The 27,615-nt window shown below is 36.5% G+C and overlaps 1 protein-coding gene across 1 annotated transcript; it reads right to left on the reverse strand.

The window, feature by feature from the left end:
* Positions 1-1,441: 1,441 nt before the first annotated feature.
* On the reverse strand, positions 1,442-27,615 carry LOC132126931 (ceramide glucosyltransferase-like). The gene is made up of 9 exons (XM_059538540.1): positions 27,378-27,615; positions 19,478-19,619; positions 10,899-11,001; positions 8,339-8,440; positions 8,132-8,244; positions 7,465-7,643; positions 5,253-5,339; positions 4,742-4,928; positions 1,442-3,551 (listed from the first exon to the last, which is right to left on the reverse strand). The coding sequence occupies exons 1-9, from the start codon at positions 27,473-27,475 to the stop codon at positions 3,381-3,383; spliced, it is 1,182 nt and encodes a 393-aa protein (XP_059394523.1). The 5' UTR covers positions 27,476-27,615; the 3' UTR covers positions 1,442-3,380.

Genomic DNA, 27,615 nt, shown 5'->3' on the forward strand with positions numbered 1-27,615 from the left:
TCTGTAATGACACAGTTTCCAGCTGTGGATTACGCATTCAGCTTCGAGAGTACACAACAGCTACAAAATAACACAAAAGTTCAAAAGCCAAAGTCTGTCCAACCTTACTTTTACACTGCAGAAAAAACTAACAAAACTCTTTAACAAATATAAATTTACAACTTGATAAATTAAGCGTCAGGAAGCAGTGTATGTAATGGATTTCAACCAAACTTCATAAATAAACTGTACATATTCTTTTAAAACAAATTAAGTATTTTTCATACTTTTTGTCAACTTTACAGCACATAAAATAAAAGCGGTGGATCACAACTAGACTTTTTTTTCTACGCTGACTGATGACCGTATGGTAAACATGTTGTAGTAGTTTCTCTCTGTCGCTTTAAGTTCGTGGCTGTAGTAAAGAAAGATGATTTAAATGAGAAAAACAGTAAAGTAATGGCACATGACACTTAACTCAAACTGGTTTGTCTCGAGATATTTTGGACCATCTATGCAGCTCACTACCAAATTGTCTCAACCATTCTGTATTACTTGTTAACGCACATTTTCTCATACAGGTCACCAGTCCTTCACAAAACATGTTAATTCGACAAACATACAACTGTACACTTACAGAAAAAAGTCCAGTTCCCCACAAAACGTTACGATAATACGTTACAACGTTACAATATTTCTGCAAACAAGCATCCAGCAGCATTCTCTCACAGCCACACGAAGATGGGGAAAAGTCTAAACGGGAAATTTACAGAGCATCGCAGACTTTTCGTAAATGATGTGAAGTTTCTTTTTGACACAATATTTCACACACACACACACACACACACACACACACACACACATATATATATATATATATATATCATAAGCAGATACGGCTGAAAGTCAAAGAGAGCAACAGTTGCAGAAAATGCCAGCTTTCCCATTCCCTAAAGTTTCTACTGTGGTGTTTTAGCCGTTACCGATAAGACGATAAAAAAACGTTAGTCACATGTTCATGCGAAGGTACATTCAGTTTTATCAGTGGTGCAGAACTACATCACATCGGGCCTTATTCAAAAGCAGAATGAATTTCTGAGTCATTGATGAAAGCATTCTTAAGGAATAACTTAACGCGAAACCATTATTATATAATTGTAGCACAGAATTCAATGCGATCGTTTACGCAAGAATGGTTTTAAATAATTTTTCAATCTATATTATGCAAGAATTTTTTAAAATAATTTTTAATTCGCAAAACCTTGTTTGCATAAACTGACACAACAATGAATAATTGTTACCTTCAATTGAATAATTTGTAAAAACAATTCCAATTTACAGATGAATAGTTTTACCAATTATTAAATGGAATGGTTCCACAAATTAATTCTGTAAGAATGTTTTTTTTTGTTTTGTTTTTTTTTTAGAATGATTTCACAAAAACTCTGTTCGTGTTTCATGAATGAGGCCCACTGAGGTATGATCAATGTGTAACGGTCAACAAAATCTGAAATGTTTATTATACCACAAATGGACACAGAAATGGGTTTGGAAGCTTGCTTTCGTTTCACAGCCTGAATAGAGTCAAACTAATAATGCCTATGATTATTGCTAATTGATTGATCCCCAACTGTTAATACTTCAACTGCCATGTTACGAACAAATGGCATTCATTCCGTGGCCTCATGCACAAAACACAGTTTATTTCCAATAGTCAGCCCAAAGCGTTCAGCAGAACAAAATCAGGTGTATTCAAATTAGAAATAATAAACCAACAACAGAACAAACACACAAACAATGGAGGGTTGGCACTGGGCTAAAACAGTGTTTAGTACTTCCTAAATGGCAGCTGATGGAATATGAAGACACATGAACACGGCTCAAGCCAACAGGGTTTTTTCTCGGAATCAAATATTATTATTATTATGGTTTGAAAATAACAACCAAGGCTTGAACAGTTCCAGGTGAATGAGTAGATTATCTGTTAAACAATACTGCCAGTGCTGGCATGGGTTCTTCTCGATCAGCAGCATGATTTATGAACGCATAGCCACAAGAGTCAAGAAATGAGGAAAATGCAGAAAGAGCAGTTCAACAACAAAGTGCTGGCAGTACGAAACAAAAAACAAGCAGTTCCTTAAGATACAATCGTGTAAAAAAAAAAGAAAAAGGGGGGAAGATGGAGAAGAATGTCAATTGTTTCGTGAATACTGTTTGACTGTAAGAGTATTTATGTTAATGGAGACAAGTAGAGTGCGACTGTCATATTTTGAAATGCATCAAATGTTTCTATAAAATTGAACACACATCCACTCCTGCCAAATTGTTTCAACTCAAAAAAAATGAGTATACTTTAACTTCTCAAACTCTTGACATCAAGAAAATTTGGTTTAAAGGCTAACTGAAATGGCATTGGATGAAATGTTTGGACAATTTATATCCAGTCAAACGTCAAGAAAATACTGACAGCTTCTCAAACAAACAGCAGCAGGGCAGGAAATGTGTTTGAGTAAACCCTGATCCTGGTACGAGAGCAACTACTGCGGAGAACGAAGCACGGTAAGATAAAGACCTTGAAGAAAAGCATGAAAGATGTCAAAATTATAACAAAACTGCTTGCTCTTCAAATGACACTAAATTTCATAAGATATGCGATTAAATCTGCAGATAGCAAGTTAAGGAGTAAACCTCGTGCTCGAATACTGCAGGGAGAATGCAAAGACTGTACAAGAGTCGTCAACAGTATGCCACAATTCCCTATGTATAACCTCAACCGAAGATATTGCTCTGTCCAGTAAACATAAAATGGACCTGAGTGGATCCGTTTCGAACATCCAAAAGTCCAAAAATGTATAAAATATGGCAAGAGTGCTGTATGTTGAGAGCAACACTGTGATAAGCAAGTGATCCATTCATGCGCCAGTGCCATTTTAACAGGCTTCAGTCACTCTTTACCCAACTATTATCGTTAAAAACTGTAAATCCAACTCATTATAAAATGGATATGTCACAAAATACAGAGTTCTTCAACCACCACTAAACATGTTGCAGGGACCTTTAAAAATAAAAGAGTTACATTTAGACTGGTTTTTAAACAAGGCTACTGATGCCCGCTGAAGTGCCGCCTCCTCACCAGACATAGTTTCCACACAAGTTCTCTTCTTCATAACTTTTGGCTCATCTAGAACGAGGTCTCAATTGTCAAGAGACCGCACAGGAAAACAAAAAAAGCACCAAGGACATAAATAATCTATATAAGTCGCAGGTTAAAAACTATCAGAACTTGGAATAAAACCCAAAACGAAAAAAAAGTTGCAGTTCGTTTGTCCACCTGCGTCCACATCTTCTCAGTTCTGTGTCCATGTTCACACCAGTGCATAGTCCCAGGCACATGGTGCCGTTTAAACATCCAGGATTTCCTCTGCCGTCCCTCCGCAACGCAATCGGTAACGTCCCGCTCTCCAGCTGATGGTGGGGTCCCAAAGAGCGGACAAGAAAATCTGAATTGTCATGGACTCCCTGATGAACCAAGCAACTGCGTAATCCAGCTTGGAGAAGGATGGAGGGCCGCCCTATAAGGGAAAAAAAAGGAGAATTATATGAAGAACTGACAAATGTTGCAGTTCAATATAAAATGGCTATGTAGGGATGCATGATAAAGCGAATGCGATTATGAAATCGAAGATATCGTTTGCGTAACTACGGCTCTGTGTAGTAAATTCTGCTCCATCTGAAAGCATGTGAAAACACCACATGTAATAACATGTTTTTACTCCAAACTCACTTCATAACGTCAGTCGAGAGTCTGGCCTTCAGATGGAGATTAACTACTGATCAGTAAATTGTGCTTCACTGAAAGATACGCATGACAATCGCAGCTTCTGCCTAATCGCAATTTCGATTTCATTTCGATTTATCGTGCTGGCGTACTTTGAAGAACTTTGGTTAACTTTTGTTTGAAAGAGTTGAAAATGTAAACCATTTTAAGTTGATTGGATGCCAAACAAGAAATGTTTAATTTCGGAGTAGAATGAGGTTGGGATTGGAATTCAATCGCGCTTGGATCCGCGCAAAAACATTCTGTCCGAGATCGCCTGAACGAGGTGGTCCTGGCTCGATTAATAAAACGAACTCTGGAGGGCTTCAGTTGTAGTGAGAAAGCAGTCAGATCCAACAGACCAATGAACCAGGCTATATCACAATGTATGCTGGGTAATTTCATAAGTTCCATGAAAAACAGTAGACGATGTCTGTGGGTGAGCACATCTTCACCATTTAAAATCAAGTACGCCTTTTCATTTAATAATGCCGTCTTATCGCTCTTCATAGTAGGTGCATTTTAAAGTTTTCCCGATAAATCCAGGACTCCTGTTCAAAATGATAAATTAATTAATATAATGACAGCTATACAAAAAAAATAAAACAATCAACAATACGCCCTCGACGCTGTTGTCGTCCCATCTTGACGGATGACAGCTATGAGCAGAATTCTGTAAAATAAACCGTGGAACTTTGACCAATGAGAGAACAGTTTACTCGCACGTGACTTGTATTAGCAATTTTGGTCTGTTTAGAAACTTTGCCGTGTGAAACCGAACCACACCAAACATAAAAAGCAACATTGTAATAATTTTAATACCCGTTTTGGAGAAAAGCAATCACTCTACAGGTGTGGAAGTACTCTCAGAATCAAAATCCACAGTTAATGCTTTGTTAATAGTGAGAATTGGACTTTTAAATAAAGTGTGAATTTTACTCTCACCTGTACTCCTCTCAGCTGGATGTAATCCGAAATGAACCAGGCCAGGCAATGGCACAGGAAAAACACCATGATGTCCCAGCGAAACACATGGTGGGCGGCCCAGCCGATGATAAGACTGGCCACAAAGCACTCAGAGATGGGCTCGATGACGGTGGCCGGCAGCATGTTGATTCTCAGTTTGGCCCATCTAGCAAGAGCAGATGAAAATGAGATGAGCGCAGCAGTTTTTTTGCACCACAAAATGGGAACTAGTACCATCTTAAGCCACAAAAACAACATCATGTGTTATAGTTAGATAGCTTATTCTGATACACATATCAAAATCTATTCAAGATATGCTCTGTATTACGATGCTATTTAAAAAGACATGAATCCATCAGCAACGCTATCAGAAAATTGCGAACAGCAACAAAAATAACCCAGTCCCATCACTGCGCCAGAGGTGGCCCCATCAGGACAACAGATTGGTTTCACTAGCAGACATAAAAAGCTGATTGAACAACCGGCGTACCTGATCATGCGAGACTGGAATTGTGCAATGGAGTACGAGCCAGAATTCTGCATGGCTACCTGCGTTGCCATGGAAAATTTCCATCCCCTGCAAGAGAAGCACCACATCACTACACTGGCAAATAAAGGACATTTTAGTCTGAGAGAAAAGATTCTGAACACACATTAGAGGAATATTTTCATTCAAAACAAATTACCCATATGAGATGATCTTCTCCAGACAATAAAAGCATACAGAAACCCGACATATTAAATTTGTGCATACAAATAAATGAATGACATACTAAATGCTAATCTATGACTTCAAATGATTTGATAAGGAAAAGATCAAAACCAAAAAAGGTATTCATTAAAAACCTTTAAGTCTTATAACTGAATATATATGGAAGCGAATTAGATTTCACACAATAAGCTGAAATAAAAATATTTGGCGTTAGTCACACAAAGCTATTGCATACCTTGAATATAACGCACAATTTGTATAGACCACTTTTATGACACATTTATTATGTTTTTGAAACTGTTTGCAATGTTGTTATCATTAAACGAAGACTAAAACCATAAAAAATGTTATTTGAAAAAAATAAATGTTAAAGCAAAAAAAATAAAAAAATAAATAAATATAAATATATATACATATATATACATATAAATAAATAAATTATTATTAAAGTATATATATTAGGGTGTAACGGTACGTGTATTCGTACCGGACCGTTTCGGTACAGGGCTTTCGGTACGGTGCACGTGTGGAAAGACCGAATGCAATATTTTGTGAGCGGAACATAGGTACATTTTCGTGTTCCCAAACGATCATATTAAGTGGCGGAAGTCTCCGCGTTCAGCGCAAATCCCGCCCTGCAGCTGATTCTAAGGCCGGTGACACACTGGATGTGTGGCATGAGCTTGGTGTTTCTGCTGCGTGTCAGTTGCGTGACGGCTGCTTCGCGTTTTCTGTGTCTTTACACACCAGAATCATGACTGACGCAGCGCTGGCGCACTGCTGCTACTGTAGGTGACATAGAGGGAGACCGCCGATAGGCCAGGATCTTGTCTTCACGACAACAATATCAATACTTCATGTTGAGCATAAATATAAAGCCTACTGATAAAGGACACCGTCAACAGCGTTGACGGCAAAATAGACTATGTTTGACAGGTGCAATATGCCAGTGTGTCACCGGCCTAAGGTTTTCAAAAGGCATCACGCGAATGTGAACATCACTACAAACTAAAACTATTGTAAAAAACGATTGTTATTCAAACGCAGCTCCCATCGGCATTTAAACAGACCTTTGCTCTTAATTCCGATCGGTCCAACGCAATAACGAAATCTGAGCAGGTCTAAAAACTGAAACTGTTCATGCTGCACTTTACACTTTGGAAAAGTTGTATATATTTTTTAAATATGAGCAGGCCTACAAGCTGGGATTGTAATCATAGTTATTTATTTATATTTTTCATTATATTTTATTATATGATATTGGTTTGAGACAGAGTATTTTATTTAGTGGAGAACTTTGCAGCAGTATTTTATTTTATATATACTTTATTAAAAAGTATAAAAAAAAAAGTGTAAACAAATAGTTAAAAAAAGTTTATAGTAATAAACAACCTGCAGTTTAATGTTTGCATTTCTTTCCCTTACTGTACCGAAAATGAACCGAACCGTGACTTTAAAACCGAGGAACGTACCGAACCATGATTTTTGCATACCCTTACACCCCTAATATATATATATATATATATAAAATTTCAGCTAGTCATCAAAGCAACATTTTTAAATGTTGTTTAGTTTAGGTGAAGCGCTAAAATAAAATAGCCTAAATCTCATAAATAAAATTAATAAAAACTATAGGCATTAAAAAACTAAAAATGACTAAAATTGTTAAAACTTCAAACTTAAAATGATAAGTTTATTTAAAATAAAATAAAAAATATTAACAAAAGCTGTAATAGTGTATCAGTGATATAAAAACACTGATCGCTGCAGCTTGACAGCCTTCACTTTCATTGTATGGAAAAGAGCAGCGTGAACATTCTGCTAAACATCTCGTTTTGTTTCACAGAAGAAAGAAAGTCAAAGTTTTTGATCTTCATGAGGCTGAGTGAAGAACAGAATTACAGTTTATTTCTTTCTTTTAAAGACAATAAAAAAAATGTAACCCAAAAAGCCATTTTCACTGTACAGATATGTAATGAGTCTGGCAAACCTGTCTGCGATGGCCTTGGCCATGAAGTAATCTTCAGCGATGTACTGAGCAAACGCAATCAGCCCCCCCGCTTCGTCCAGGATCTCCTTCCTCATGAGACACGACATCCCTGTGACACACTTGATTCCCGTGACATTGGCCGAGATGTAGGAACGAGGATGTGAGGTTCCAAAATAAACCTGCAGGAAGCCATGTAGGACAGTGTTTATACTCCACATAATTCATCTCGGAAGATCTGACGCATTAACAATCGCGTTACATGTGATTATTTATTAAATTTAACATGCGGATATATTGACTTCTTAGTCTGTTTTTGTAACGTCTATAACTCATCCGTCACAACTTTATTTGATTGAGAGACCTTTAGTGATTTGGTTTTACTTCGAGCTTACAAAAACATAAATAAATCAATATTGTCAGCTGTTAATGAATTTTAATATCATACTGATTTGGCAAAAGAGCTTTAAAGTTCAGAGGAACTACAACATATGGTGTCCCATTTCAAGTCTCCACTAGCAACAAAACCACAACTTATCAGTCTTATTGCAGTGCGACGGGAAACAACAGCACAAGCATCTAATAAAACCAAAGCTTTCCAGAGCCAAATCCAGACGACCAACACTGTCCCGACACAGAATTCAGAAGGTCACTAATGAAGGCTGCTGACCTGCTCTAACGTGGCGGCAAATCCTTGTCTGTCTGCCACGTAAGGAAGACCGTGAACCAGTCCCACCTTCTCCGTCATCTGATTAGCCATATCAGTGAGAGTGTCTGGCTTCACTGTTGATAGAAGATCACAGTCAATTTCACAAGAAGAAAGCAATAATAAACAACGGTTGAAACACGTTTTGGATGATAATGAGGTCAAGCTCACCTCGAATGCCGCTGTCACAGATCCAGACGAGTTCGTACCTTGCCCCTTCATAAGCTGGCATGAGGTTATTTATTTTTGGATTGATGCCAACTTTCTTACCCCCTAGAACAAGATAAAGAGAAAAAATGTCAGCAACTACTATTAGGGCTGTAAATGATTGCATTGTAGCATCATAAAATCCGGCCATTGTGAAAGAAACAAGTGTGGTTGTCAATTTAATTGTGTTAATGTTTTGTCAGTTACAGGGGTCTCCAGGGTAGAATGACATGAATAATAATATTTCCGGATATTGAAGCATATTAGAAAACATCTGAAATATTTCTCTTTTTGTCTAATAACGGAGACAGCTATGGAAGCTCACTGATATCCAGTCCACAATAGTAATAAAATTATGATTATTTCTATGCAATTTTTAATAAAACCCCCATCCCAGGTCTAGATCAGTTCTGCCATGTTCTCATCTAGAAATCAGAAGACAAATCAGTGATATTTTTAATATTACTCATATACTATTAAATTAGTTATTAATATTTTGAAATAGATGTGATATTTTCAGTTGTATGCGATTGTCATTTTTACTAGTTTTTTTTTTTTTTTTTTACATTTTTAGTACTTTAGCATATTATATTTCAGATAACTGCCAAGGCAACATTTCCAACCTTATTATTTGATGCAGAATCCAAATCCAAGCCAGACGTAGGAGGTGGTTTAATATGCAAATGTATTAAGAAAAATATTGAAAAATTAAACTACTAATCAGAACTTGGAAACAAAAGTCTTAAGTATCATAACCAGCTTCAAATATAGAAAATCCACAGTTAATATAGGTTTAAAAGCAATCCATTTACGATGGATTGTGCCCATCTAATATTAATAAAAATGAGAACTGTATCCAAAAAGGTATCCAAACAATTAAAAATACAAAGTAGATAAAAATACCAAGTATCTGAGTTGAATAAAAACCTGTGAAAGTCTAAGTCAAAGTATTCAAGTGAGACTCTAAACAAAAGAGGAAGTAAAACTTAGACCAAAGATGCTAGAGCGAGAGAAAGGAGAAGTCAAAGATGAAGACTGAGTAGGGAGGACACTTCTTATATACTACTTCAGAACAAAAGCACTTTGTGTTCAGAGCTGAAGTCAGGTCTCAAATGCAAATGAGCGATATCGATCATATACATCTTGCCTTTTATGAAAATAGCCTAATAAGCATCGCCGACTACTAGTTTATTTTCCTCTTTCTGAGGCCTAGAACATTCTGTGAAATCAACAATATTGCCAAGAGTGATTAACTAGAATTACTTCCCATACGCAGTTAGAAATACATACAATGTACTTGTTAAATGCACATGTAGAAAGGCTCATTAAATGTAATCATCATTAAATTGTACTTATTATAAATCTACAGGCATTTTTAATTATACGTATATGCAAAGCATTATCATGATTGATAGCATACAGCATAAGCTTTCTATTATTGTATGGCTGCAGGAAAGGTTTGCAAAAATTTATGATATGCATAAACTTATGAATAAATTTTGTTATTAAGGTAAGGTACATTTAAACACGTGGATTCTCAGAATTCAATTCACCTTTTTTTTTTTTAAATCTATTACTTCTACTTTATATTTATATTTTTTAACATAACCATATTAGCCAAAAATGAAAATATGCAAATGTGAACCTGAAGTGAATTATGGTCATACCGATCCTCTTCAAACTGCAATAAAAAAATATGACTGGAAATTCAAAATACACATTGGCCGAAGTCATAGTAGTATTATTATTTTGATTTGAAATTAAAATGCACATTGATAGAAGTCATATTTCAAGATAATAAGAATTATAATTAATAATAATAATAAAATAAAAATGAAGATTATTTTTTAGATTAATGCAGTATATTTGATTAAAGAATTTGACTTTACGTTAAAATGCACATTGATAGAAGTCATATTTAAAAATATAATCATAATAATACAATAAAAAAAATGTAAGATTAGAGTGATCAAGCAATTACATAAATTGTAATCGGTCTAGCATCATCTATCAATAAGGCAGATTCTCTTTAAATGCTCTGTATGGATGTGATGTTTATTTGTGGACTGAACTGCTAAAGATCATATGACGCAGGGCCTCTGAGAGCACTAATGCATTTCACCAAGCACAGAGATGTTTAGATGTCAGAGATGTTTAAAGCAACACAACCTCACAGACGTTACATGTTTTCTAACATGGCTTCAGCTTGAGACAAAGCAGCGGATGACATCTCCAGGATGGATAACAGGACCCCAGAAAGACACCCGCTCCAGTCACCAGCTGTTCCTAATGAGCAAGAATCAATATCCACTCCAAGAGCTACATGTGCATATACACAGTGGAGTTGTGGCGCACACGCGGCTCTTTAGAGACCCTGCCATTTCCCTGCACGACTAACAAAACGGTCAAAGACAGCGGAAGCCACGAGGGACGAGAGATGCTCCTCAGCACAACACTGCCTGAGCTTTCTGTATTATTGGCTCCATTTCACATGGAGAGAGTGAGATTATCATCAAATGCTTACCTATGAATAACCTGGCGTCAACATTCGGATATTTGCCCAACAGCTTTTTGCAAACATCAATGGCTGGATCGTCATGGTCTTGAACGCACAGCAGAATTTCAAACTGTGGGAAAAGGCAGAAACAATTTTGAGCAACTCAAGTTTATCATGGCACACATAGAGAAACACAGTTCATAAATGCTGTTTCCAAGATGCTATTCAGTAACCCACAGAGCAGCACAAGCTCAATACTGCGGTGAGGAGATCAAACTGGGCAAAAAGTGGCATCAATTTTTTTTTTAGTTTTGTCATGTCAGGGTGCAATTAGTAGGGAAGAATGTGGGAAAAGAGGGTTAATGTGTGTTTTGCCACTTTAATCTTCTAGACGATATTAGGTAATGCAATACTAGTAAATACAAATGCAAATACAGATTTTTTTTCCTCATTTATATATATATAAAACGTAATATGATACGTTTTATTTATTAATAATAATAATAATAATCTATCATGAGTATTGAACTGATTTTTTGTGTGTGCATGTGCAAATCATTTACACTGTACATTGTTCACATATTTCACCAGATGACACAAATGCTTCTCATTGCACATACAACTTAAATAAACCTTTTATATGATAAATGTGTTAATGAATATGAATATTTTTTAATTCAGATATTTTTGAGGTATCTTGCCATTAATAATAAAAAGGCTCATTAAAAACTCTTTATGAAATGAAAAACTGACAAGTGGTTTGAAGATTTGTTTTTTTTTTTTTTAAAGAAAAACATGCCGTGAAGCAGTTAAAACATGAAAATTATTTGAGAAATTTTGGTCCTCTAAATCAATCATGTGATGCACGTGTAGAGACTGTGTGTCAAAAACTGATCAAAATCTCTAAAGGTATGAGATAAATTGACATGGCAAGGTTACTTCAGGCTGTCTTAAAAACGTCATATGGTGTGACTCTTAAAACATATAAAATAAGTAACATTAAATAGCAACATTTATATAAAAAACTATATAAATCATATTGGTATAACCAATACTTTTAAGCCAATTACAGATGCTTCATTCTCATTTCATAATTTCTCCTCAACCAGAGGGCAAATTCATAAAAAAATAAGTGGCACAACTTTCCCATACGCTCACTATTTAGTCCATAATCTAAAAAGAATAGACTAATGAAACACCCAAAATAGTAACAGACAATGGGGTGCAAACAGCATCTGCCAAAAATATAACTGAAGAAATAAAACACTTATCAAGGAGCTGAATATGTTCCCATAAAGCATCAGAAAACTGGTAGGATCCACAAAGCTCTGGATTTTCTATTGATCTGAGCAGACAGCACTGAACGTCTAGCTCTCGACAAAGAAAGCGTGGCAGGCCACATAACAAAAGCTTTCAGGGAAGACGGTCTGAGGTTTGGAGTCGCACCAGGGCCAGAGTGAGAAAGAACAGGCCTGCGCTCTGACAAGAGACAGCCATCCCCCTCCAGCCACCTCATAATACTCCACAGCCACCATGCTGCCATGGCTATGGCCCGGGACACAGGAGCCGAAGGACAGAGGGCCTTTCTGTGCTCAAAGAGACGTGGGTATGCGACAGTAACCCCGAGCGGGGTAATAGTGCTGCGCTGAAACACCGGGAGCCTCTCATTCAATCATTTATAAACATGTCCGTGAGCAACCCCTCCAATCTACATCCAGCACAAGAAATCAGGAGCGCTGAGATCAGCCCGTCCCAAATGAGGGAGACTAAACATGAGGTTAAGAAATAATATGACTCAGATGAATACTGGCGTCAGGGAGAGGGGAAATAGAAAGCAAGGGGAAATCCAAGAGTGCAACATTCATCTTAGATCTCGTTCCATTTGTGTGTCGAAAACAGCTAGAGAGAAGTGCTCGTTAATAAATCCAGCTTTACCTCCAGAAGTGAGAATAAGTTATTTTTAACTTTGCAAATCGGCTTTCATAGTAATGTGCTAGTTAACAAGTTTCACAAGGAATGTGGCCGAGTCTCTCAGAGAACTGCAGTCACCCCACAGAAGAAATGGGCGGGGTCAGCAGAGCTCATTAGCATTTAAAGGGAAATGCACCATAACGGCTTGCTGTGAATATAGAGCAGTTTTTGAAAGTTTTACATTACCATTAAGAAATTTAGACTTTTCATTAAGACCCTAAAGAATCATTTCAACTTGTGGAAAATGGGGATCTGATGAACCCTCTAACACTTTAGTTTAGGGACTAATTCTCACTATTAACTAGTTGCTTTATTTATTTTTAACATATTGGCTGTTTATTAGTACTTACAAAGCACATATTTTGCATGACCATATTCTACATCCCTAATCCTACCCAACTGACTATTAATAAGCAGCAAATTAGGAGTAAATGAACTGAATTAAATATACCTAATTGGTCTGCTCGTTCACTTCTGTTGAAATGGCGTTTAAATTAATTTGGGCAAATGAGGACAATTTTAAACTAATGCATGTCCACCCATAGATAAAAAAAAAAATTACACAAAAGTCACAACGTTGCATTGTGGCAACAAATTTCAGTTTCCGATTGCCACAATATTGCCATAACTAAAGTTTGGTCATCAGATCACACTGCAATTACATAACTCTCATATACTTTGGTGAGCTCGGTTACAGTCTTATTACCAACATAAAAGACGAAAGACCAATGTTATTAAAGTAAATAAGAAAAGGCACGGGTCACCTAAAGTCATTTTCCTGACCTCCACTCTCTGTTATAATCAGTGTTTCTCGCTTTCAAAACCCCAGAGCAGCTGTCCCTCCCAGCATTACTAATTTAGAGGTCCAGGCATCTATCCCAGGAACCCTAATTGCCAAAAAACACTATCACTTCCTGCTTTCGAAGGAAGCTGTAGCTCAGCTGATGCCAAACAGGGAGTGACATACCAAGTCAACAATGTACTGAGGGTTAGGTGTGTCTTTCAACAGAACACAGAGACCAAACAAACCAACTACCATGACACAGTAATTCTGAGTACGGCCATGCAAAATGACACCACTGCTCAAATCAACTGTGTGTTTATGTAAAAAGTAAACGCAGAAGGAATTAATCAGCACATAAGCATGAAAGCCGGAAGTGATTTAATCAGAGGTCAACACCCGGACAAATCGGCATTCCAAGACATTGTTAAAATGACGACTTTTAAGGTGCACAATTAGCATTGTTGAGGGTGTGATTTTGTGAAGTTAACACTGAAGACAGGTTTTGAATGTGATCAATCTGGACAGCTCTTAACAGCTGAACATCTGGCCCTCATGACATCCCAATCCAGATCACATTCCACTGTGTTTTTTTGCGTCATTTAACATTCCTAGGAGCCTGGGCTGATCTGCACATGTACTGATACTCAAATCATTTTTCTATCTAAACCACAGAGTCACTTGGAGGTTGATTTGGACCGGTCACTGCGATACAACCTTTACAACTTAGGCAAAAACTTGAACAAACTGTGTTGTAATGTACATGTTCATCTGAACTAAGAGTAATACACTCCTATTGGTAGCTGAAAGCATAAACGGTCATATAACCAGCCAAAATATTTTTTTAACAAAAGGGTTAACTGTATTGTCAATGGTTGATGTCCAACTTACTAAATTAATAAATAAATCTACAGTTTTATTCTGATTCTTAGTGGGCCTAAGATACAAGAAAATGCTTAAAATGAGAATAAAAACTTGTAACAAATAGTTGTGGAACAGTACTACATTTTTATTTTATATTTACATTTTTTTTTATGCATTTGCAAATTTCACTGAGAAAAAAAAAGTTAAATTAAGTTATTTTAGTGAAAAAAGTTGTACCTTTGGCTATAAGACTGAGTGATGGTGGTGCTTGACATACAGTTAAAGAGCCATAAAACAATGAATGCACGCTGTAAAAGAGGAACTTCTGCCCTAGAGATGCTGACGTGTTCCGACAGTGAACTAAAACTCAGAGTAGGTGTCTTGACAAATCCATCATCCACAGAAGTCAAAAATAAATATGCAAATTGCAATTCAATGGAACGCCTGCAATACCCAGAAATTACGTCAGGAATAAACATGCTGTGAAAGAAGAGACTCTTTCTGTTGGCATATCTATTGAAAGCAATTCATTATTCTTCATTTTTATTCCCCATGCACTTGAATCTGAGAGCCTTGGAACGATTCAATTGGACATGATGTATTTTTAATAAAGCTAGAACTTGCTGAAAATTAGACTTCCTATTGCATATGGCAAACGCTTTATGCCATCTGCTTAAAAGAGGGAAGCTATTTAATGTCTCTTAAGAGAAATTAAAGATGCATTTACACTTGTTTTGATCCGATTAGGCCTGAATTAACGAAATGGGAAAAATGTCCGCATAGAAAACGCATCCAAAAATGTTGATGCACAATTGGCTTGTGTAGTCGAGAAGAGATATTTCACTTCACAAATAAATTGCTATTCGGAAATCTACTTTAAAAAACAATAAATAAAAATACAAAAAGCCTACATGTATAAGGCCAGTATCCTACAAGATGAATTTTAGTAGTAACACTTGATACTAATAAGCGATTATGTTTTTTTTTTTTCAAAATAACTTTTATATGGTACAGCTATACTAAATCTTTTATAAATTGAATTTTTTTTTGTGTATCAATAAATTAGAATTAAAACAAAACTAAAATCAATTGTTTAAAAGTCGTATTACAATGTACAGTGTGAAATACAGACATGAATAGTTTTTATAAAGATTCACTTTAAGGTTACGTTAGATTTCCTTCTGTCATCATCTAAATGTAAAAATAGGGGAAATGAGCATGCACAAACATCCAACATTGTGCAATATCAATAAATATCGTCTGAAAATCAACATGGTACCAAAAATAAAATGCATCCCAATTCTAATTTGTTTAAAATAAGGGGAAAAGTTCCTAAGACTGTTAAAGCTAAATCAATCATTGCGTGTCACTGAGAAACATACAGACTGTCTGGAACTCCAGGAACAAAGATAAAGAATAATTTAGTTGTCCAATCAGATCAAGGGAACTAGAACTAAAAGTTGAATGCAAAACATCTGATTGGTTGTGATTGTGTGGCATTGGTAGTAGTTTCACGTGCAGTGCAGACAGGAAAATGCTTGGTTTGGAGATTGGTTGAGATTAAATGATTTAAAAGAGATTTCTAGCTCTAGATGATTAGAACTGATTCCTTCAAAGCAGAGGCTTTATAAAATAACCCTCTCCTCCTGTCGTTCACTTGAAAATTCACAAAGCATGCTCCTAAAGAAGGGAAACAATTCTCTGACTGCAAACCTACAAGGAGCAGCAGCTGGAGGAGGAATCAACATCTGTGCTGCTCAAACAGCTGTGTGACAGAAAATAGAGCAGAATGTCCCATCTGCAGAGCTGCACGTCTGAATGCACCCAGTCATCTCGAATCCCACAGGAAGAGCAGCGGAGGTTTATCCGCCTCCATCCATACTAGAGTCTGCATTAAACTTTGATCGGTGGAATGAACTACAGAAACCTCAACCTTCATTCGCTGGTGACTCACTGCGAAAGTCTACAGATTACTCTGTGTGAAGATCACAGGAAACAATGAATCATCGCTTAGGTTGCTGCAAGTATTCATGTAAAAATAATGCAGAAGTTGATTGACAAAAAAAAAAAAAATGACTGGAACTGGATTTATATTTATATGTTTTTGTGCAGAAGCATATTCTTTGAGCCAGATTACAAAAAAAAAAAAAAAAAAATTTTTAATTTTTAAATGGATATGAGAGAGCAGAATGAGAAGGGTCATGTGAGTTTTTGCAAACTAGCACAATTAAGCTAGAGCATGTTTAGCTAGTTAAGTTAGCTAGTTAGCAAACTATACGTTCACTGGGATGAAAATTGAGAGATAAAAATGTTAAAAAGCCCCCAAAACTGACCCAGGAAATCCAAGTGCAAGGATTTATGGTAGAGTTTATAGTAACGTCTAGCATTTTTACTGTAATACAATAAAGGTCCAATATGAAAATACGTTAAAAACTGACCCAGAAAACCAAGCTCACGAAGTTACATAATTTGCAATGTACTTTTTAAATACTCAGTAAAGATTTGATCAATTTCCTTCAGAGTTGGTTTAGATTTTTTTCCCCCTTATTTTCATACAATTCTTTTAATGCATTGACAAAATGAATGAGAAAACATTCCCAGAACTTTAACGCTAGCTACGTTTAGCCAGAGATACCTTGCTAAAGCACAAGATGACATTAATGTTCTGCTAGAGCAAATGAAAATTCTTACTTAATGAGAGTACGACACCCAGAAAACAAACGTTTTTGTCTTCATTGGGATTGGAGTTGAATGCTTACGGTCATTTTGCTCCATTTTGTTTGGGTTTAGGAAATAGAATAAAATAAATTCCATTGCCTATCCCCTCAGGATACCTGGAATCACGGTTACAAGTACCACAGGCACATCGGTTTTCCATTTTATGAAGCATAAACCCAATAAAACAAATGCAAGCTTCAGATCTTCCAATGTTTCTATGGCGGTGAAACCTAAAGATGTCCGAGTTCCACTCCCCATGCAACTGATACTCAACTGCCATTGGCTCATCTGCATTCGAGGGGAGGGCCTTACTGATAGGGCAATTTAATATTATACATTTTTAATTTAGGAGCTCTGACAGTTGTCTTACGACATCAATCATCGAATGGTAAATGGGTTATTTCACAGAGCAGCCACACCTGGAAAAGCTTCTCATTAGAAAAGCATCAGTGATTTGATTAAAAGCTTTGTGCTCAAGTCACAATGCAAAATAGAAACACTGTAATTAGATGGTGGCAGTGCTCAGCAACAAAGATAAGTATGTATTATCAGGGGACCCACCGTGCATGTTTCCATCACGTCTATGGTAACCTCTACATTACGTGTTGAACACAATTGCCACCTTTAGCAAATCCTGATGGGTGAATCTTATGAGGAACATATCAAGGTCTTATTTCCCCCAAAATGACTATTAATTTGCTTTAAAGAAAATTAAGCCCATTTAGAATGTACGGTCTCATTTTGTTTTTTTGATCAGTAAATCAGCTTTATTAGAAGGATTATGTGACGCTCAAGACTAGAGTAATGATGCTGAAAATTCTGATTTGATCACAGCAATAATTTACATTTTACAATATTTTCACATGGAAAACAGCTATTTTGAATTGTAATAATATTTCAATGTTTTTTAATGTATATTTTTTTCAAACAAATGCAGCCTTGGTGAGCATAAGACTCTTATTTCCAAAACATTACACAACTGCGCAGAACCTAAACTTTTAAACACTGAAGATTTGTCATATGATAAAAATGTCATTGCAGAGATGAATACTTGTGGGGAAATGATCCTGAAACGAAGGCAAAATGTTAAAATCCAGATTTAGTTTCTTGTATGCACCTCTTCAAGGTACAGTTTTACCTTATAAAATCCTCAGGCCGAATATTTGGGATGGCTTTGGATACATTTGCCAGGAAAATTTGAACATCTACTCAAATAGCTGATAAGATTCTCTAGTCAGTGCCTTAAGAATGTCCTATCGGAATATACTGTAAACTGCGAACATAAACTTTATTTACATAAAAGCAAAGCAGCGGTACTTCTGGGAACTTCTGTTTCATCTTTGTAACATCATCTCCTGCTTTCTATGTTGATGGCCTGCTATAATTCAGCCTCTTAAAACAACCCAGCAACGCTGTCTGACTCTAGCCACAAGCAAAAAAGAAGTGCAGATGTGAAGCAGGAAGTGACAAATTTGCCACCTAGCAAGTACACCCATGCACGGTTGCAAAATTTGTGAATCGGAGCACAGTACTTTACCACATTGATGAAATATTTGCAAACTATAAAGTAGGGCAGTGCATTTTAGTCCAGCTTATGAAAGACATTTGATCTAATTCGACAGTATGTTTATGTCTTTTAAGAGCTAAGAGCTAGCAATTAAGGCTACTTTTACTCGAAAACGGTGTAGTCAAAACCGGAAAAGTTTCATGTAATAAACGACAACGTTTTCAAAACGATTCCCATTTTTATAAACGTCCAAAAACACTATTACGTACGCCAGGCCAGTAGTTGGCGCTGTCACCTTGTTAGTAAACAGTACCATAGGGAAGAGATGATTATATGTTTTATATGATGCGTCTCTGCTGTTGGTTGTAATATTGGTGAAGTAAATCCACACTTTGCTGAAGAAGCTTTAGCAAACTCTTGAGCACTTTAAAAGCCAACTGAAGTATTAAACTTAATGACAATATTTAACTCTACTGTCTATTGTTTAAAAAAAAAAGCAATTAAATTTGACATCTACACTTTAATTTGTTTACCTGTTTGATTGCATGGAAGACTAATAAAATGGCACAATTTTAGGCATCATTTCTGTCCTTGGCAAATACAGGTCTAGATGAGTTATGGCCTGAAGTTTTGTACTTAAGGGTTTTTCGCACATAATACATACACATAATAGCAATTCTTATAATAATGTCACCTTTTCTTTAACCAGCAACCTGAATCAGCAGCACGAGCAACAGCAAGGTCAAAGACTTTAGAGGATGGTACCTTGGGATAGTCCAGCTCAAAAAATGTCTCCAGATTGGTTATGAGATTGGGGTCCACACCCTTGAGGGGCTTCAGCAGCGACACACCAGCCAGTTTGCTGTACGGCACCTTTTCTGTGGTCTTCTTGTTGAGATGCAGACGGCTGAAAAGAGAGTGAAGGAATGTTTTTAGATTACATTATGCATTTCAATGGGGGTAACACATTACAAGTAACACGAGTTACCTATTGCAAGTAACCAGCAATAATTAAATATCCTCAAAAATATAAAACATAAATATCCTTTTTGTATTTTATCCCATTTTATTAATCAGTGTCTTTGCTTTTTTGTTTATCATTTACACAGATAAACACTGGGATGCAGTTGAAAACATTAAAGTTAATTACACTACAACAGGAACCAGGACTATGTTGCACACATTAAGTAAAATCCTAGTTACTCTATTTGCAAGCAACCTGCAGTAACCAAATGAAGGCTGCAGCACATAAGCATGCAGTGGGACGGTGTATTATTTCAAACATCGATCAACTGTTTGTTTGCAGTTCGACTGGCAGCTGATAGGCCGCAACAAGGCAGGTGATCCAACTGGTTTAGTTTCCCAAGTATTAAAGATTTTCGGCAGTTTAACACACTTGTCATACTTTGATTAAAGAAAGAAGTCTCACGTTGCTCAAAGTCTATAGGGTCAGGTGGCTGACTTTTATTATATTTATTGCTGTTAAAAGTCCACTGAACTCAGATATTATGTTACGAGAAGCTCTTTGGCTGAGTTTCAGGAAGTAAAGAGCATTCCTGGATGTTACAAAACTATTTAAAAAAAACCTATTCAAAGTATTTCTAAGAACTGTTCACATTCATAATGGCTCAGGTAATGCAGAATTAAGCGTGCCAGTGTTTATAGAGGCATTTTTAAATTGGAGCAGTTTGATCAGGAATTCTAGCACCTTCCTCTTCTCAGGAACTCCACTTGTGCACTTCCTATCTGTTCCTGTCTTAAGGGTCTGGAGTCGTTCCTGACACACTTGCCAGCACTCTACAGAACAAGCACAGAAGCTTCCAAGACAGCAATAGCCATTAAAAGCTGGAAGAAAGATTTAGCTGTCTGAGCGTGTTTGATTACGAGAGATGAGTTTGTCTATCTTGACTGCTAAAACATCACTGTTGCCACTTTCTTGTGAATGTCAAACAACAATCTAAGCTATAATGCAATCTAATCTAATGCAAAGACTGAGCAGTAAGAAAAAAGAAAAAATGAGAGTTAAATGGACATTTCTATTAGTCCATAATAAAGCTATATTTATTGGTTTTACATACATTTTAGACTAAAAGCATAAAGTTGTATTATACATAAATTAAAGAGACCGATATTTGTTAAAGCTAATACAAATGTGTTTCTTATGCGGTTATCGGTTAATATGTTTTTAGGAATAATTGCCATCTGCTTTTTGATAAAGTAACTTACATGATGTATTGTTTGAATGCAACTAGCAATCATTTTTCTCAAGTGAGAAATGTATTGCATTCTTAACTTTATGTTGCCTTTTCACTATCCCAGACAAATAACAATCATTGCATTTTTAACAAAGAGAAGTACAGGAGTTGTGTGAATATATAATCATATGCAAATGTGGAATTTTCAAATCCATTTTCTGCTTTGGTGCATTAAAATACTGGAACATTTGCTATTAGACTGCTGCGACTGCATAATCCATGACTAAAACATTATTTTTAAACATTATACCTATTTATGGTATTTTGCCCTGAAAAACCTACAATGCTTTATTTAAAATGTATTGATAGTAATTAGTTTTGTGTGAATATATTCATACAGTCATTATTCATTCATTTTAACACAGTGAATAAGTGCAGGATAATTTACCACCAATTAAATTTTTTTAGGGTTATCATGTAACTGCCAAAAATCTGTAACAATCAAATGCAATGTAAATAGTACAAAAAATGGTTTAAGTGTTATAGATAAGACAGCTCAAAACACATAAATTGCAAAAATATTAGGGCAATATTATTATCTTTTTAACAATATTATTACTATTACCCTTTAACAATAATCAGTACCGATCATATACTGTACACACACACACACACACACACTACATTAGCCACCTTACCTAAATGTTCATTACCCACATCCCACCATCTTCTCTCTTTAATTTTCATCTTTTTTTACCATCAGTAATACAAAAGCTGACTAGCCCTTTTTTGATGCCATACAAAACATATCAAATAGAATATGTTTGTAAAGGAAAGGCCTTCAATTCCTGTGTGTGTGATGTTTACTCAGCTCCACATGAGTAAGGGAGGGAATTTCTGAAAGCTCTGGGAGCAGCTCTTCATCAGTTCATGTGAGGTGTCCGTTAAATAATGGGGAGCAACACGACCTCACCTCGCCGCCTCACACCATTAGCGCAATGGGAAGCGACGCCATACCAAGTGCTCAAAACATCCACTAAGGACCAAATTCCTTAAATAGCAATGACTACATTCTAATGAACCATCAGAAATGCATTTCCCTTTGATTACTTATGGTACACGAATGGCCCAAGGCGAAAACACAACTTTAAAAACAAAGCATTATTTCCTAGATACAAAAAATGAGATTTGTATGTGGGAGGCACGTAATGTTTGCAAAGTCATATAAACATCACTATTGCCTAGTGTTGTCAAAAGACCCGGAACAAAAATTTTTTAAATGTGACGGTACCAGGTTTCTTTAAGTACCGGTAGTACCGAGGTCCCGTTCAAACCCGGTTCAGCGCTATGATTTCCGAGAAGCAAAAAACGAGGACGGAATCTCAAAATCCAGTCATGAAAATGAAACTAACATTTTAATATGGACAGTCATGGAATTTGCCAAAGTTAGCATAAATTCAAATCTCCATATAGACCAGTATCTGTAAATGTTAAGCCGCAAAAGTTGTTTGAAATATGAATCTGTGTTCTGCGCATCTCTGTGTGAATTAATGAATGGCTGAGACGTGCGGGTTTGTTTACTACATAGACTGAAGCGCATGACGCTTGCATTAATTTCAGCATCTGAGCTTCAGAGTTCTCTCTCCATCAAGCGATCTGAACTTTTCAGTTCATCTCAAAGGACGCACAGCGCACCTGTATTTGACGCTTTGTAAACTCTTTGTGAAAGCGCACGACTCACCGTCGCTTTACTGATAGCGCTGTTTCTCACACATGCAAAGAGAGAGAGAGAGCGAGAGTCTTACCATGCTGAATCGACACGCTATATGTAAACTATTCTTTGTTGTCTTCTCCTGTCAAAATAATGGAGTTACTTTAGAACAAGCAGAAGACATACCAGTTTCTCCGGTAGTGGGCGGAGCTAGTGCGCAAATGGCAATTTCATTGGCTGGCGCTGATCTCTTACCGTCCCTGTTTTGATTTCAGCAAATCATTTTGACCGAACGCAGACAACGTGATTAATATTCATGAACCCAGCAGCTTATCAATTCATAGTGCATTGTATATACATTGGTATGATAGTAGAATTAGTAGTAGTATTATCTTTTAATAATAATTAATATGATCTATTACTATTTTTTACAGAAACCCTCAATGACCAAAAATATCTTAAGCATCACCACCAGTCTTAAGTTCAGTTAAAATGACAAATATGCATTCATTAGGCCTAAAAGTAAATTTTTACATAAAGGCATTGTGCTAGAAATATTACTATTATTTAGTAAAATGTATGTGATACTGCTACTACTGTTGAAAAAAATTATAATACTTTATTTTTTAAAGAAATAAATCACAATATTTCTTCCATGTTTTAATTTTAATAGCAAATCCCCTTTATTTACCAAAAATAAAATGTGTTTAAATTTCATAAATTAAAAGACAAATTAAATTTGGGTAAAACTTGTTTACTGTTTTTCATAATTATATAACTTGTAGAAAAAACTTTAAACACAGTTGTAAATAAGTATAAAGAATGGCATTGGTTTTATTTTTAGTGCTAAAAAGTTATTTTTATTTTTAATTAGCATATTTTTGTGTTTTGCTTTGGTACCGAAATTGGTACCGAGAACCGTGGATTTTCACTGGTATCGGTACCGAATACTGAAATTTTGGTACCGTGACAACACTACTATTGCCCATACTCACATTTGAACAAATCTAAGTATAAGGTAAATAAGTAGATGGACCTACACTGTCCGTTCTACAGAGATGAAGGATCTTTTCAAACTGCTGCTTGAGGAGAGAAAGGGCTCTCAGAGAGGATCACCTGATGATCTCGCATCACTCAATGAAGCTAGGAAATGTATTTATGCCACAACACTTATATGTACATTATGACATCGTAGCTGTACAAGACTTGACAGATTTTGCGAATAAATAAGCATGTTTGATATAAAAAGTATTCTTTATATTTTTGTATATTTGTATTTTTTTGTGGTCATGTTAGTGAAAATGCCGCAATACTGGCAAGAACAAATCTAAACTATGCAGGGAAAAGAGATCTTGTTATCAAGACGATACAATGACAAATCAAACTCCAGAGATTTAAGTTGCTGGCACATTTCCCTGTCTTTGGACACATTTTTGTGGACAAAATCCAGTTATTTTAATAGGAGTCCACAATAATAGGGTAACTTGCATTAGGGCGAAAGATTTCCCCAAGCCAATTTGGTAAAAAATGTGTCTTTGTACATCACTACTTACAACAGACAGTGGACATTCTGCCTGCAAAATGTCATTCAAATTTTCTCTAACGTAGTCGAACCTCTACTTCCTCTAAAGGACTCATATCTGGTTGTTGTGAACCAATAAGTGAAAATCACGTTTTAAAAAAACTGTTCAAACTCTCTGAAGTACCAGTACCAGTACTTTCCCTTTGTGGCAATCCTTCATGAAGCCATGAAGACATGCGCAACTTTCCCACTTTATGCAAAGAGGAAAGGATGACATAAAAACATTTCACTAAACAGATTCTATCACACCGGGTCAGACGTCACATACCACAAGAGTAACAATCAGAGCTGAGGAACCAGGAAACACGGCAGGTGAGGTTCCCACAGGACAGGCTTCACACCTGGTTCCTGAAACTAGGTGTACTCGGGACTCTAAGAATCTCGGTTACATCACCCAACCTGTATTTCTTCATCTTAACGTCTCTGCTGACGCTGCCGTTGAAGAATTACCCAACCAGATAAACAATATACAAAAGTGTCATATAAAAGACTCCCATTTAATTAACTTTCTGTGGAAGTTTCAGGTGTGAAAAAGGGTTTGCTTCTTGTGATTATTCCTATTATAATATTACTTCCCATTAATCTGCAAGTTTCCACCCACTGCACCGTCAGCCACGGTGTAGCAGTTCTTCTAACACCATGGTAAAAGTTCAAGCAAAGCATAAACAAAGACACATTCTGGGGACACCTAACACTTATATTAAATTTTGTAAAAAGGTCTTTAAAAATACCTTTGATTCTAAACATATGAAGGAAAATACTAATAACAGATCATTGTCGACTCATAAAAAGATATCATCAGGGCTCGAGGGGCAACATAACACTGCTCAACAAGTGAACTACTATCTGTTACAAAGAAAGCAGTTGACCTCAGGGTACAGCCTGATCATGACATTCAGTGCTTTCAATCCGGTTTCACAACAGATGGATGTGAGTGACCTCAGGAATGACTCACAGAGTCTCACCAGCTGCGTGCCATTGTGTGGTCACAGCAAGATCATAATGAAGCATAAAAAAGTGGACACAGATAAAAAAAAAAATAAATACTCATAGTCTTTTCAGAGCAGGATCTATATAAAAGTGGATGTTCATTCAAGTTCAGTCAACACATGCTCATTTATAAATTTCTTGATGACTTGCTAGGATGGTTTTGGTTCTAAGAACTGATTTATCGATCTTAAAACCTGGAGCATGTTTAAAGGGAAAAGTGAAAGGCAACACAAAAGCTCATGAGTGAGGAAGAAAAAAAATATTACATTATGTCACAAGAATTTCTCAATGCATGATAATGCGTAAACAATGGGAGCTGACGTCTGGAGACTCGTTTGAATGAGTCGTATGACCCACGGAGACTGGCCGCTTTTTGCATTAGCGGATGCATACCAACACATCATTTGGGAGTTTGCAAATGCCTCAAAACAATCCTGTAAGACGGCCTCGAACAAACAGAGCCTCTAGGATCAGTCTAACTCTGATCAGAAGTCTGGTTTCAGAACGCCGCGTGTTTAATCAGAAGTAGTAGTAGAATCAGAGTGTGATAGAAACCAAGACAACTCACATGACACACTGTAACAGATGGAGGAAACTCCCAAACCACAGTTCCCTAGTTAACAATGTCCAGTTCACTATAGACCAAGTATCATATGTTATACACTACCAGTCAGGAGATCACCCACACTTGACTGAATTTATCATATATACACACACACATACATATACATACACACACATATATATATATATATATATATATATATATACACATACATATATACACACATATATATATATGTGTGTGTGTGTGTGTGTGTGTGTGTGTGTGAGTGTATAGATAGATAGATAGATAGATAGATAGATAGATAGATAGATAGATAGATAGTAGGGATGGGACGATAACCGGTTTTATTGATAACCGTGATAAAATGTGCTGAAGGTTAGTAATATCGTTTAAAAATGAATTATCATTAAAACCGTGTTTGATTATCGCGGTTTTAATAACTCACTATTAAATCATGTCCAGCCAGCAACAGTCTGATGCAAGCGCAGCGCACAATGTTTTTTTTGTTTTTTTCGAGAAGGAATGGCGAAAGTCGGTGACTTTTCTATGCTTTTCTATGCTTCTACACTTTTCACTGTAAGGAAGGAAATGCCACAGAATTTAATCTTTCTTTAAATTAAGTGCATAGAGTTGCTTGTTTTATTAGTTGTTTGTTGATTATTAAATATAAAACTTGCTGAAATGTTTTCAGTGTGAGCATCAACTATTTTTGAACACTTTCATCTCGTTTCAACAAAACCGTGATAATATTGATAATCGTGATAATTTTAGTCACTATAATCGTGATATTAAATTTCCATACCGTCCCATCCCTAATAGATAGATAGATAGATAGATAGATAGATAAAACCTGATTACTGAAAGATGTTAAAACATGTATGCCAACCAGATATAATAGATACGATACTAGGTAACTAAATATGATACTGGGTAATAAATTGGAGGTGATACGTTATAAACCATGAACAACATTGGTTAACTTCAGTGAAAACTAGGTTTTATCAAAGGTAAACAAACGTGCTGGTGAACGACAGGCTTACGTTACCCAAACAAAACCATTATAATATATAAACATATTCCATTCAATCCCTGAAAGCCTGTTTCTGGAGAAGCTAATTGAAGTGGTTTTGATTCCCACCACAGACAATTAATAAAAGCCCCCTGAGAAATGAACCCCCCCGAGTGATTTAAAAACCAATTAGACTTTGTAAAGTACCGAATAAATGAACAGGAACAGCACGCAGAGCGTTAGCTATGCTAACTATCATCGCTAGCGATAAGAAACGAGATTAATGTGAGACTAGCCGGAGGCTAATGTGTGTATGATTGACATATTATTAATATGAATGTATCCAACGCCAACTGTGCTAGCAATGAACATTTAGATAGATATAAATATGTTTTTTTACGCATTAGCAGTTAAACCGCGACGAGCCGAAGAGGAAACCCCTGTTAGCCAGACCCCATCTGCACTGAACGCAGCGACGCGACGCGACGCGCCGCGACACTCTTTCAACGCTCCCGAAACTGTCTACGCTGCAAGCTAGCGATCAGCGTCGCTAAAAATAAAGGAAGCGTTTGATGGTCTCTTTCCAATCAATGATGCCGCAGTCACTTACACATAGATGATGGACACGAGGTGCATGAGCCAGAGCACGATGAACAAGCCGAAGCCGAAGATGGAGAAGCCTTGCAGGGCTAGATCGAGCAGGGCCATGGCTGTCCTGTGTCCGGATGCGCTGACACCTCAGTGTTCGGCCCTAATGCTGGAGCTCTCTCTCACACACACTCACTCTCACTCTCTCACACACTGTCACTCTCAGATGACTGCACCGGGGCAGGCGGGTCTGCGGGAAT

Source organism: Carassius carassius, chromosome 45, assembly GCF_963082965.1.
Source record: "Carassius carassius chromosome 45, fCarCar2.1, whole genome shotgun sequence".
In the NCBI taxonomy this organism is placed as follows: domain Eukaryota; kingdom Metazoa; phylum Chordata; class Actinopteri; order Cypriniformes; family Cyprinidae; genus Carassius; species Carassius carassius.